Below are 14,542 nucleotides of genomic sequence, written 5' to 3'. Positions count from 1 at the left end.
ATGTATCTATAAGGAGGCATGTAGAAGAGAGAGAAACATTTATCAGTTGGCTCCTGAACACATCCGAATCAGGGATCGAACCTGCAACCTTGGTATGAGCCTTGACTAGGAATCTAACCCGCAACCTTTTGGTATATGGGACAACACTCCAACCAACTGAGCTACCCAGCCAGGGCACCCTAAGTTAACTTAAATATTCTGGTACTGTTTATATATTTAATATTTAAAGTCACAGTTGTAAATTAATTAATTAACTAATTAATTAATTAATGTGTAAGTAATGTGTAAAAAGCCTGCCTGACATTCACGGAGCCCCTCAGTCTTTTTCTCTCACTCTTACTACTAATACTTCTCCCCTCAGGGCTAGTAATTTGGAAGTATCCCCTATCCTTGTTCTAGCTTCTCATGCTACCATCCTGAGAAATCCTCTTTTATTCCTTAATCTAAAGGTCCTATTCCATACCTGTGACAAAAACACAGTTATTTGAGTTAGGTTAGGGCAACTACTTCTGTTTCTGGGTTTCTCAGAATATGGTTTAATCTTCCTTTAGTTTTTCTTATAATCAAGACCTACCTAAACTAGACACTTTCCAATTCTTTTGCTGGGAGTAAATAATAATAATAGTAATGTTTATTTTTAAAAGACACTCTAATGCTCATATGACTGATAAATGCAGAGTGTTGTTTGGACAAAAATACATATAGAATAGATAAGCAGGTACATTTTTTAAATGGAAGGAAGAACCAAGTTAGATAATATTAAACTTATTCAATAATTTGTGTTAGAAAGTAAAAGAAACCTCATTAATTCACCTCCACTAATTTGAATTTGTGATTGCCAACTTGGAGCAGGTTAAAGTACATTATTGCATTATTGTTTTATCTATTTAAGAAAATTTGATAACCCAGCTCAATGATAAACAAGATTTATGAAGTATACTAAATCCATTTTCAAAAGCAAATTATCTGAGTCTTGTCCTGCAAAATGTTGTATATAAATGAAGACTACTAATTGCAAATGAGTTTTACTTATTAAAAGGAGATTCAGTAAACATATACTTCATTGTCACATGTACATGTAATTTATTTACTATTTGTATTTCACAGATCCAGATTGAACTTCCTTAATTGGTTGTAATTAGTGTGTGTGTGTGTGTGTGTGTGTGTGTGTGTGTGTGTGTGTGTACACATGTCAAATGATATTTAGTGATCACAGAAAGCTTTGACTTTATCATTAATCTTCCCCCCTCACCCACTACACCACAGGTTTTTACCAAGCCTTGCAAGGTCAGCATTAGAAAAAAATCTGGCAGATGCTTCAATAGAAATAAGTACTGATGATAATCTAGAACCAGAACTGGAGGATTACAAATGTAAGTATTTGGTTTCTTTCCCTTTTAAGTGAAATAACTATTGAACGTTTTCTGTTATCAACTTTAAATTTTAAAAAAATGGTTTTGTTTTTCACTTATTTTGTTTTATTTAGGGTTGAAGAAATGAATCTTTAAAAAAGTTTTTTTTTTTAATTTAGGTTGAAACCCACTTAAAAGTTAACTCTTAGAATACTTTCTTTATTTCCATATCAGATACAGGTCCTCCCCCCATGCCCTCTCCCACTCCTCCAGGAGTCACAGTTGAGGTGAACATGTTAAAGGCTCTCAGAATTTCTAGTGTATATTAACTTATGTGATTTTGTTTAATCTTTTTTCCAACTGTATTTCACCATAGCATCAAAAATTTTGTTTTCCTTGCATAACATTTACATTTTGAGGACCAGATGTGTCTTATGGGAAGCTGTTCTAGGTTGAGATCGACTAAAATAATATTCAGAGCACTATTCCATACGTTCCTAATCTCCCATGTCCACATATTGTCTTTTGTGGTACTTTTCTCCTGGAGAGCCATACGTATCATTTTGAATTGGGGGGAGATTTAGCTCTTCCTATGAAAGTTCCTCATTCTTCAATTAGAGCACAATGAAAGGTTCTATGATTTTTGAGGTATTAATATGACCTGTTTTATCAAAACATCCAATGTGTGACCATTCTCCAAAGGGAACTATTGTGGTTTTCTTTGAAGTAGGTGTTTTTAATTGTTGGGTATACACTGACTTTGATACTAAGAAAATAAGATTCCTTTTTCAAAAGTAAAATGATAAACTGCATACTGATGGATTTGAGTGTAGATACACAGAGCCAGTTCAGAGACAGGATAACTTTCAGACTTTTTAGACTCATTATGTTATTTGATTGAATTTTTTAACACATATAATGAAAAACTGCATCATTCAGACTATAGATTGTTTAGTTTTGGTAACAGGGTAGTGTTAGCAGTCCCCATCTAAGCTTTGTGTAGAGGATAAGGGACCTAAGTCAAGAGACTTTTGATTGCTCTGATTCCATTCATCTTTAATGTTCGTTCTTTTGGAAAATTCATTTAATTCACTTTCCTTTTTAAAAAATATAATTTTATTGATTTCAGTAAGGAAGGAAGAGGGAGAAAGAGAAAACATCAATGATGAGAGAAAATCATTGATCAGCTGCCTCCTGCACGCCCCCTACTGGGGATTCAGCCTGCAACCCTGGCATGTGCCCTGACTGGGAATTGAACCTTGATCTCCTGGTGCATAGGTCAATGGTCAATTACTGAGCCATGCCACCTGGGTTAATTCACTTTCTTTGTTTAGGGACCATGCTCACAAAGCAACATTCTGATGCGGATTTAGCTTTTTTTATCCAGGTCTTCCTCTAGATCAGGGGTCCTCAAACTTTTTAAACAGGGGGCCAGTTCACTGTTCCTCAGACCATTGGAGGGCCAGACTATAGTTTAAAAAAAACTATGAACAAATTCCTATGCACACTGCACATATCTTATTTTGAAGTAAAAAAACAAAACGGCAAAAACACCTGCATGTGGCCTGCGGGCCGTAGTTTGAGGACGCCTGTTCTAGATAATATGCTGATAGGACAACCAGTATGTCATATAGTCCATATGAAAGGTGCAGTTTTCATTGCAGTGTAATACTTTGCAATTCTGGTTTTATATATAAAAAATTACTTATAGATCAGAATTTATGTCTTTAATAATCTCCTGAGAGTTAGATTTGTCCTCTGTTGTGAGGACAAATTAGGTTTTGAGCCTACCAGTCTGAGGATTTGATAAATTTATCATAATAATGCCATCCTCTGAGATTTCTTAGATCGTTAGCCAGATTTCTCCCAGGGAACTATAGTATCACCATTCTTTCCCTTTTCTATCTTGAAATTTTAACAATAAATATGGGTTCATTGAATTAAATTGTACTAATGCCCTAAATGTACTAAGTAAATATATCCATAAACTAAACCATAGATGATATCAGGTATTGTTTGAATCTGAAATTATGTGTGTCATCTCAACATACAAGTATATAGTAAATTCACTGCCACAGTCCTGGTCTTTCATTTTACAGTTTTATGATCTATTTCAGAGACCTGATGGTAGTAAAAAAAAAAAAAAAAAAAAAAAAAAAAAATCCTCAGTGACAGCTTACAGTTCTTTCCTCTATGGAACTTGTAGCTAAAAGGAAAATGGTGAGGATCTACTGAAAGACGAGGTCTACTGTGCTGTGGCAAGTGTGTAGCACTCAGCAGTGGTTAAGCAGGGTGACAGTTTAATTATTTTTAGCTTAAAATTGTTCACGGTGCTCCATAGACGCAAATGTTGCTTTTTCACCTTGTCTTTTAAAATGCTTTAGTACACAAATAGAAACTTTCATATTAAAAGTAGGGAGGGAAAAGATGGGTCAGTTATTTTAGGCATTATTATTGTCTACCTGCTTGCTAGGGTATTTCCATAGGATGGAATATTATTTGGAGTCAAAGGATTGAACATACCCCACATGGCAGAAAGAATATTAGTTCTATTTTTAGCTGTATCCATTCTAGCTGGGAGATTTTAAGTAAATTACTTAAGAATGTTTTTCTTAGCTTCTTCATAATTCTTATCTCAGTATTAGGAAAATAAAATGAAATTATATGAGAAAACAATAAGCTGAAGCTCCTAGTTTTGGATCTGGCACATAGACGGTTCTCAATGAATGATAGCTTCTATTATTGTGATCATCAGAATTACTACAACTACTGCCATTAGTGTTATTATTATGTTTTAATCTTTTATAAAATGTAGTTTTATTGATTTCAGAGAGGAGGGGAGAGAGAGATAGAAACATCAGTGATGAGAGAGAATCATTGATTGGCTTCCTCCTGCACACCCCACACTGGGGATCCAGCCTGCAACACAGGCATGTGCCCTGAACAGAATTTAACCGTGACCTCCTGGTTCATAGGTCAATGTTCAACCACTGAGCAACACCAGCTGGGCAGTTTATTATTATTGACCTTGGCATACATTAGACAGTGAACATATATGTCTGGTTACTGTAGGGAATATACATGAAAGACTTCAAGAAACTTACTATTTAGTTTTCTGGCTTCAAGGAGCTAGGATTCTATTCTAGACCAACTATAAGAGACATCCTACCTAATAAAAGGGTAATATGCAAATTGACCGCACCTTCGCTACGCCTAAGCCACGCCCACCAGCCACGCCCACCAGCCAATAAGGACGAGTATGCAAATAAACCCAACCAAGAGGGCTACAGCCACAGAGAGCAAGGTTTCCCAGGCAACGGAGGAAGCCAAGCTTTCCGCCTGCCCTTGCTAGGCCTAAGCCTCCACTCAAGCTACAAAGTTTCAATTATAGAAGGTAAACAAATCTTAACAGAAATGGCGGCAGCCACGGAGCTGGAGAGAGCAGGCCAGGGTTGCCCTCGGCAATGGAGAAAGCAAAGCTTTCCGCACACCCTGGCCAGGCTCAGGCCTCCGCTTAAGGCTACAAAGTTTCAATTATAGAAGGTGAATTAACCCCAACAGAAATGGCTGCTGGCCACGGAGCAAGCAGGAGGCTTGGCTCCACTCCAGGCTACAAAGTTTCAATTGTAGAAGGTAAATAAATTCCAGATACCAGGGCCTCCTCTTGGGTCGCCAGGGGGAGTGGCTGGCCTGTAAACCACCACAGGCCCCTTGCTCAGGCCGCCCCACGCCCCAAGGGAATCCCCATCCTGATCTGGGACACCCTTCAGGGCAAACCAGCTGGCCCCCACCCCTGCACCAGGCCTCTATCCTATCTAATAAAAGAGTAATATGCGGATTGACCATCACTCCAACACACAATATGGATTTCCCCATGTGGTCAAAGATCCTGCCCCATGTGGACACAAGATGGCCACCACAAGATGGCCAGCAGGGGAGGGCAGTTGGGAGGCACCCGGCCTGCAAGGGAGGGCAGTTGAGAGGGACCCAGGCCTGCAAGGGAGGGAAGTTGGAGGCGATCAACCCTGCAGGAGAGGGCATTTAAGGGTGACCAGGCTGGCAGAGGAGGGAAGTTGGGGGCAAACAGGCTGGCAGGGGAGCAGTTAGGCATCAATCAGGCTGGCAGCGGAGTGGTTAGGGTGTGATCAGGCTGGCAGGCAGAAGCGGTTAGGGGCAATCAGGAAGGCAGGCAGGCAAGCAGTTGGGAGCCAGCAGTCCTGGATTGTGAGAGGGATGTTCGACTGCCCATTTAGGCCCGATCCTGGAAGGATCGGGCCTAAATGGGCAGTCGGACATCCCTTGAGGGGTCCCAGATTGGAGAGGGTGCAGGCTGGGCTGAGGGACACCCCCCTCTCCGTGCACGAATTTTGTGCAACGGGCCTCTAGTTGCAATAATAATTATCACAAAATAATTATGTAGCACCTGGGGTGCTTATTTGAAAATACAGATCTCCTGGATATTCTCTGAAAATGTAATTTGGGAGGCCTGGCATGGATTGGTTCATTTGTATTTTTGACTAGCTATCTAAGGGATTCTCATGTGGGGTTTTGAATGAGTGGGTTCTGAAAAAATTGTATTCAAGTACTTCAGAGCTTTTGAATGTGCATTTGGCTTATATATGTGTGATAGTCCTTGACTGAACAAGCTTATTAAGGTTACTTGACTGAGTTCTGGGTTTTGTTTTCTCCTCTCAATTTTATCTATATGCTGTTTGCTATATACATTGTTTTAATTATATTTTACTAGAGGCTCAGGGGGGTCCCTCAGCCTGAGAGGATGTAGGTTGGGACCCCTCAGGTGATATCCACCTGCCAGCTTAGGCCCGCTCCCCAAGAGTGGGCCTACGCCATCAGTTGGACATCCTTAGAGCTGCTTAGGAGATGGGAGAGGCTCCCACCACCGCCGCTGCACCCGCAGCCCTCACCCTGGCTTGTGGCTGAGCGGAGCTCCCCCTGTGGGAGCGCACTGACCACCAGGGGGCAGCTCCTGCGTTGAGTGTCTGCCCCCTGGTGATCAGTGCATGTCATAGTGACTGGTTGGTCCTGGTCAGTCCCCGGTTAGGGTCAATTTGTATATTACCCTTTTATTATATAGGATTACATTTTCGATCATTGAAAGCTTTTTGTAGAGCTTTAAGCTTTTTATGTAAAGCTAAAAACTCTCCAGTGCGTAAAACACCTTCAAGGTTTTTATTACCACCTTAAAGCTTATTTCTTTTATATGTTAAATTAAAATTCCTTGACAAATCCACAGGATATTAAATTCGCTGTATTGCATTTTGTATGGGCTGAATTTGACTTCTATGAGGGCAATTCTGCAGGTAATTCTCTGTCCTGTGTGAAATTTTTAGGTGAAATAACATCTGGCTCTCTGAGAATTGGCGCTATTAGTACACCAATCTATAATGCGCACGAGAAAATGAAAGTGCCTGATGTTCTGTTCTACGACAACATTCAGGTAAAATCCCTGCTTTGCATTCATGGATAAATCACCACTTACATTGTAGTACTTCATTCTGATTCAAGTGAAAATGTTTAATTATTTTTATAATTTGCTAAATTCAATTCAGATGATGCAAAGTAAAGTGTTGAAAAACATCTTCCATTAATGCATTACAATGTTGGAAGAGCTGCTGCTATGAGTAGAGTATAATAAATTCAGATAAATAAAATGGATATATTATTAAATTTAAAACAAAGTAGAACTAATATCCTCTAATTTTGCTTTCCTATTGTTTAAATAACTTTAGTTTAAAGAAGGATGTGTCCTATGCATTCTTTTTTGTTTTCTTATCCTCAGCTGAGGATGTGTTTTATTAATTTTTAGGGAGAGAGAGAGAGAGAAACACCGATGTGAGAGTGAAACATTGATCAGTTGCCTCCTGTATGGTCTCCGATCAGGGTTCAAACCCACAACCTAGGTATGTGCCGTGACCAGAATAGAACCTGCTACCTTTTTGGTGTACACAACACTCTAACCAACTGAGCCACCTGGCTGAAGCTGTCCAATGCATTCTTTCCTTCACATTCCTTTCCTTTTTTGGAAAAATTTTAATATTTTTTCAGCCTTTACTTTTCCTTCTTCTTCTTCTTTTTTTTTTTTAAAGGAAAACAGTAGACAGCTTCCACTTGCAAACCTATAATTATGGTCCTTCTGTTAAGACAGAGAAATAAGTGTGTACACAGAATGCTTTATTGTAGATGTTTACTTTAATAAGATTTTTTCCAGAGAAAATCACTCATAATATAAAAAGTTTTTCCTTTCCAGATTTTTTGTCAATTGGTTATTTATTTTATAATAAAACACATACTAAAATTTTTCTGTAATATTTGGTCACTAATCTGCATGTAAATAATAGCTTTCATTTACAAATTATGTTAGAAAAACTACCTACTGTTTTCACTATATTAAGGATTTAGGGATATTGAAGTAAAATTTCTTTTATCTGCCACTTTCCAATTCTATTTGTTGTTCAATGAGTGTCATAATTTATATCCCTATGTTATATTAACAACATAGAAGTTATCTAGGCAAATTCTTCTTTCTCAATAAAAATATTAATGAAATATTTTGAAATCTGTTAAAATTTTAGTTATCATCTATAGCATAGCAAAAGGCATAACCCAGTCTGCTTTTTATTCATTCTGTAGCCAGTTAACTAATATAGATTTTACTTTTTTCCAGGGCATTAATGTTCTTATGTAAGCATTAGACAAATGAACAGAAAATAAAGTTACTTATAAGACACAGAGGAGGAAAACATCTTCCCTGTCAATAAAGACAAAAACATAATTGTAAGGAAAACATACTATTTCGAAGTATTGATATCACACTCTGTCCATGTAGTAGAAAAGAATAAAGAAAAAAGAATTAGGAAACTTTGATATAAGTGAAAATTTGAAAAACTCCATGGTAGCAAACGTTTAAAAGACTTGCCAGCATACAAGAATGTAGGAGATTCAGTAGCAGGGAAGGCCATGTGTCTTTGAACATAGTGTCTGTTGCCATGGTGCTTGTGACATAGACATTGAGGTCCGCAGGGCTGCTGTGAACTTTACACAGTGGCTCTGAGGGACTTTCTGTAGCCTGGCTCCAAACATACCTTCTTTTCGTAAAGCATTACGAATTAACTATTAATGAAAATGTTTAGCTGTACCAATTCCAGGGACAGTGTCTTGATTAAATTTGCTTTTGTTGCATTCATTACTGTTTCCTTTGATGCCACACTCCATCTTTGAAGCAGTAGTCTTCAGTGCTTCTTGAATATTTAGGTGCTTCTATATCCTCTTGTTCTATGCCCTGTGGTCCTATTACCACGTTATGTTGAAACTGATTTTTTAAATGTGTTTTTCTACATTTCTAGAAAACAACATAGTGCCTGGCATAGAGTGACTGCTGAATATCTGTTGAGCTAATTAATGAAAGGATGAATAAGATTTTAAGTGTTCATAATCAGGAATATTATTTCATTAAATCTGTGATTAAGGAATATTACACTTGCAGCATTAAGGAAGAGAAATTACAGGAGAGTTTAATAGCCTTTTAATAAGCGTAATGAGCTTCAGATCTGAAAAAGTTAAAAAATGTCTCCCATATGTCAAGCCTTGTCATAAGGTATTAGAATACTGAGATGAAAATACACACATGTATGCGTGCGTGCGCGCACACACACACACACACACACACAGTCGTGTGCACACACATGTACACAGTTCCAGAGCTGGGTCTGTTAAGGGGGGAGAAAGACATATAAGTACACATAGTTACTTCACAGTATGATGGAAGTGCATGCAGGTTACTATGGTAGCATTGATGAGAGGCTGGTCCCAGATTGAAATGATCATGAAAAATGAGTTAACCAGGCAAAGTTGAGAGAGTCTCTTAGGCAGAGAGACTAGCATTTGTAGAGACTTGGCTATGTGAGAGAGTAGCCAATTTAGGGAGCTACATATAATTAATTGTCATTGGCACAGAGCTGAGGTTGCAAATAGAAGAGTGACAAGAGATGAGGCTGATGAGTTAGGAAAGAGTCACATCTTCTGGACCTTGCTAATTAAGGAATTTGGCTGCTATTCAGAAGTGAGGAAGCCACTGAAAGTTTTTAAGCACATTTCCACTTTTGCTAGCTTTGCATTCACTCTTTAAAGTTGTCTATAAGTTGAAACCAAGGCAGAGAGAGACTAGGAGGCTGTTGTAATAGTTCAGGTGAAAGTCATGAAGGATCTACTAGTAAACAAAGGCAGTAACAGTGGGGACAGAGTAGAAAGGATACATTGCAGGGCTATTTAGGAGGTAGAGTCAGTAGAACTTTGTGTGAGATAAAAGACAAAGATTCTCCCCCCAGAAGCACATGGTCTGGTGGAAAATTTTAAAAATAAAGAAAAAGCTATTTTAAATTATGCCCATGACTAGAAGAACACATTGTAGGAGAAGGAGAGTGGTAGGAGATGAGACTGAGACTAAATAAGTTAAGGAGTGACCTTTGATTCTAAGGTATTAGGAGTCTTTTAGGGAATTTTGAAGAGATAAGTAACATGATTTTGAAAAACGAAGTGACATTCAGTATAGGCATACCTCAGAGATATTGTGGGTTTGGTTCCAGACCACCGCAACAAAGTATATACCAATAAAGCAAGTCGTAGTCCTTTTGCTGATGGAGGGTCTTACCTTCAATTTGTAAAAAAAATGCAAAATCTGTGAAGTGTGATTAAGTGAAATGCAAAAAAAAAAAAAAAAAAAAAATGAGGTATGCTTGTACTGTAGAGAGCATGTTGGCTCACGGAGAGACTTAAGTTAGAGAAGCCAAATTGGCTTATAAAAATCTAGGCCAGGAGGAACCAAGATGGCGTCAAAGTTAAACAACTAACCTGCTGCCTCGCACAACAATTTCAAAAATACAACTAAAAGACAAAACGTCTACCACCCAGAACCACGGGAAAGCTGGCTAATTTACAACTAAGAAGAGAAAGGAGCACAAACGCTGAAAAGCTGAGGTACGGAGGCGCGCGAATCAGGCTGGTGGCAGGCGACTGGGCGCGTGGCTTTTCTTCAACCCAAAGGGAGACAAGCTCCCGATCACTCTGAAATCAGTTTCTGGGGACACGCGGGGGACCCAGTCGCCTACGGGGAGAAGCTGGACTCTCGGCCATCAGGTCGGAAAGTGAGAGTGACTTTTTCGCAGAGGTGCGCCCAGCAATCATTGTTTACTGCGGCGCAGGATGTGGGGACTTGGAAACACGGAAAGGCAGAGACAGCTGATGACAGCCATCGCCGTTTGCCACGCCCTAGCCTAGTGATGCCCTGAGACCCCGCCCCGCACATTCTACAAACCCGCCCAGGCTCCACACAGCGGCTTTTGCATATAAATGGCCTGTTCTGTGGCAGTTTAACCAAATTAACTGCAGCTCCAGTCAGACTGCTCCAAAACCGCCCAAGCAAAGAGGAGAAAACTTTAGTTCTTGCTGTAGCTGCTGCTGGGGGCCCTCAGACAGTAGCTGACCTGCACCCCATTGGAGATCCAGACACTAGTGTATCTAGTGGTCGGTGTGAGACGACACCAGATTTCAACCACTCTCATAAGGGACACATTCAAGAGGCAGACTCAGTGAGCACCAAAGCCCTATTGGAACAATCCTGCCCCATAAACGTGTCTCCAGCATAGCAATTCTTCCATTATAGACACAGCGGGTCCTCACAGCCAATTGGCCTGGAGGTCAATTCCTCCCAGTGACACCAACAACAATCAAGACTTAACTACAACAAGGCTGTACACACAGTCCACAAAAGGGTACACCAAGTGTGTCCACCTCAGGTAACTGGGAGGCTGACCCGTTGAACCAATAGGACACCTGGTACACAAAGCTACCCAACCAACTCAGGGAAGCAGCGAAAATGAGGAGGCAAGGAAACAAATTCCAAACGAAAGAAATGGAGGAGAACAAATGAATGGACATAGAGTTCAAAACCACGGTTATAAGGTTTTTCAAGAATTTCATGGAAAAGGCCGATAAATTTAATGAGACTCTCGAGGATATGAAAAAGGACCAACTAGAAATTAAACATACACTGACTGGAATAAAAAATATTATACAGAGACCCAACAGTAGACTAGAGGAATGCAAGAATCAACTCAAAGATTTGGAATACAAAGAGGCAAAGGACACTCCTCCAGAGAAGCAAGAAGAGAAGAGAATTCAGAAAGTTGAAGATAGTGTAAGAAGCCTCAGGGACAACTTCAAGCGTACCAACATCCAAATTATGGGGGTGCCAGAAGAAGAGAGAGAGCAAGACGTTGAAAACCTATTTGAAGAAATAATGACAGAAAACTTCCCCCACCTGATGAAAGAAATAGACTTACAAGTCCAGGAAGCACACAGAACCCCAAACAAAAGGAATCCAAAGAGGACCACACCAAGACACATTATAATTAAAATGCCAAGGGCAAAAGACAGAGAGAATCTTACAAGAAGCAAGAGAAAAACAGTTAGTTACCTACAAGGGAGCACCCATACGATTGTTGGCTGATTTCTCAACAGAAACTATGCAGGCCAGATGGGAGTGGCAAGAAATATTCAAAGTGATGAATAGCAAGAACCTACAACCAAGACTACTCTACCCAGCAAAGTTATCATTCAGAATTGAAGGTCAGATAAAGAGCTTCACAGATAAGAAAAAGCTAAAGAAGTTCACCACCACCAAACCAGTATTATATGAAATGCTGAAAGGTATTCTTTAAAAAGAGGAAAAAGAAGAAAAAAGTAAAGATAAAAATTATGAACAACAAATACATGTCTATCAACAAGTGAATCTAAAAGTCAAGTGAATTAAAAATCTGAGGAACAGAATAAACTGGTGAACTTAATAGAATCAGAGGCATAGAATGGGAGTGGATTGATAATTCTCAGGGGGAAAGGGGTGTCTGTGTGGGGGGTACGGGAAGAGACTGGACAAAAATCATACACCTATGGATAAGGACAGCAGGGGGGAGGTAAGGGCAGAGGGGGGGTGGGAACCGGGTGGTGGGGAGATATGGGGGGGAAAAAGGAGAAACAATTGTAATAATCTGAACAATAAAGATTTATTAAATTTAAATTAAAAAAAATCTAGGCCAAAGATCATAAAAACCTGAATAAAAACTGTGGGGATAAAAAGGAAAGGATAAATACACTTGACTTTTTGGTGGCTCAATAGCTTAGACTTGGTGTTTAATTGACTCTTGATATGGGAGGAGCCAGGTAGTAGAAAATGATAATATTAATCAGGATAAAAGATACAGGATAAAGAATGACTTTAGAAGAAAGTAATGAGTCGAGTTTTGGATATAATGAGTTTGAGGAGACTGGGAAATAACATAGTAGTTCGAGAGTTACTCAGAAGTACAGGGCTGGAGTTGAGTCAAAAAGTCTTGCTGTTGAAGATCAGTGTAGAGTTGGTAGCTGAAGCGATGGAATGGATGAAAAAGGAGTTAGGAGAGTAGGGTCTGAAGTAGCTCTTCAGTTACTGGAGTGGGGCTCCCCAACTCTGCACACGGCCTCCCTTGGTCCTCAAGTGGGTGCCATGTTACAATAGACACAATCTGCTGTGCCCTACCCTATGACCCCCTCACCCCAAGAAAGCATGTAAAAAGATGGAGAGAGAACAGATGAAGGAACATAGGGAGAATTTAAGGAATTACTACAAGAAGAACCAATTCAGAAGACGATGGACAGGAATTTTAGAGAGATAGGAAGTAATCTGAAGAGACAGAACTTGGAGAGGAGAAATTTAAGCAATTGTCTGTGGTACTAAGTAGGCCAATAGATTAAGAGAAGAATGATGTAGGCAGTTACCTGAGCCTTAGCTAATATTTGATTTGAATAATCTAGTTTGATGTAATGAAGCGTGAGTAGAAGGACATGAGAAAAAGTAGAGTATAGATATAGCTTGGGTTATTTTTCATTTATTTACATTGCCTTTTTACCTGGCTATACAGGTGCTTATTCCAATTTTTCTATCTATTTATGCAGATTAGCCCATTTATTTCTGGGAGAATTTAATGTTATCTGGAAGTTGGTATTGAATTATCATCTTAGTCAGAAGGAAGAGGTCTCCAGACCACATTATCACTAGAACCAGATTAAAAGAGTGTTCTAGGACTCCTTTGGAACTAAGGTAACCATATACCTTGGTTTGCATGTTGTCCCAGCACAAATATTGATAATGTCTCTTTTTATTCTTTAAAGTGATCCTGAAGGGACAATACATTGATATCACCCTACTCCAAGCCTTCTTAAAATTCTAGCTCCATGGTGTATCTGAAAGCATTTTAAAATAAAAACCTCCAAGATAAACATTAAGGAATACTCATCTGTTCTTGAAGGAGGGAAAAAAATTTCTCAATTTTCTCTTGAAGAAAGAAACTCTGAAAGAAAATGTTGCTTAATTTGACAAGTAAAAGGAAAATATTCTAAATATCAAAAAATACATAAACCGCTTTGAGGAAAAAAAGCAAGTGACAATCTAGAAAGATATCTGCAGCATATATTAGATACAAAATGAGGAGCCAATTTAAGCAAAAGAGAGAGACTTAATCAGATTTTAATACTGAGACAATCAGATTCCTTTCTCATCAATTTCATGGCTTCAGTTACCAACTCTACACTGCTTTTCTTATAAGTAGGGAACTTCAGTAATTTCAGTACTTATGAGACCAGTATTGTTTTAATACAGAAAACCAGGAGAAAGTAATATGGATATTAATTGTTCTGGGATAGTTCTTCCCTAAACCCCCACCTTCTGAGCCTTTGTGACCTACTAATAGTTGTCCTATTTTTCAAGATACAAAAGAGCAATGGGATTTTCTTTGTGGCTATTGTGAACCACTTTAATTTTGTTCTTTTATTATTTTGTGTCATGATTTACATTAAAAATGTGGAAGGTAAATGATATATTTTTAATTCTAAAGCTATGTACATCCTTTGAAGGTAATGGTTAAGAATAAATAAGTGTAAAATCCCCATGGAAATCCTCAATTATTTTAGAAAGCCTTTGTGTGTACACACACACACACACACACACACACACACACACACATATATATGTAAGTATTAATTTAAATACTATATTAAATTATAAACCAACTCTGCATTGTTTGATAGCTGAAAAAATATTTGAAATATTGGTGAGTGGCTTAGTTTTGCTCAGGTGTACT

At 38.8% G+C, this 14,542-nt stretch overlaps 1 protein-coding gene across 2 annotated transcripts in view; it reads left to right on the top strand.

The window, feature by feature from the left end:
- VWA8 (von Willebrand factor A domain containing 8) overlaps window positions 1-14,542 on the top strand; it is a 400,056-nt gene that overhangs the window by 169,354 nt on the left and 216,160 nt on the right. For both annotated transcript variants that reach the window (XM_079778511.1, XM_079778510.1), the window contains 2 exons: window positions 1,267-1,373; window positions 6,704-6,810. In XM_079778511.1, coding sequence (XP_079634637.1) covers window positions 1,267-1,373; window positions 6,704-6,810 — 214 coding nt within the window. The remainder of the gene's footprint in view (window positions 1-1,266; window positions 1,374-6,703; window positions 6,811-14,542) is intronic.

This window comes from Cnephaeus nilssonii, assembly GCF_951640355.1.
Source record: "Cnephaeus nilssonii genome assembly, chromosome: 8".
Lineage (NCBI taxonomy): Eukaryota > Metazoa > Chordata > Mammalia > Chiroptera > Vespertilionidae > Cnephaeus > Cnephaeus nilssonii.
The sequence above is the reverse complement of the archived record's forward strand: the minus strand, read 5'-3'. Positions and strand labels throughout refer to the sequence as shown.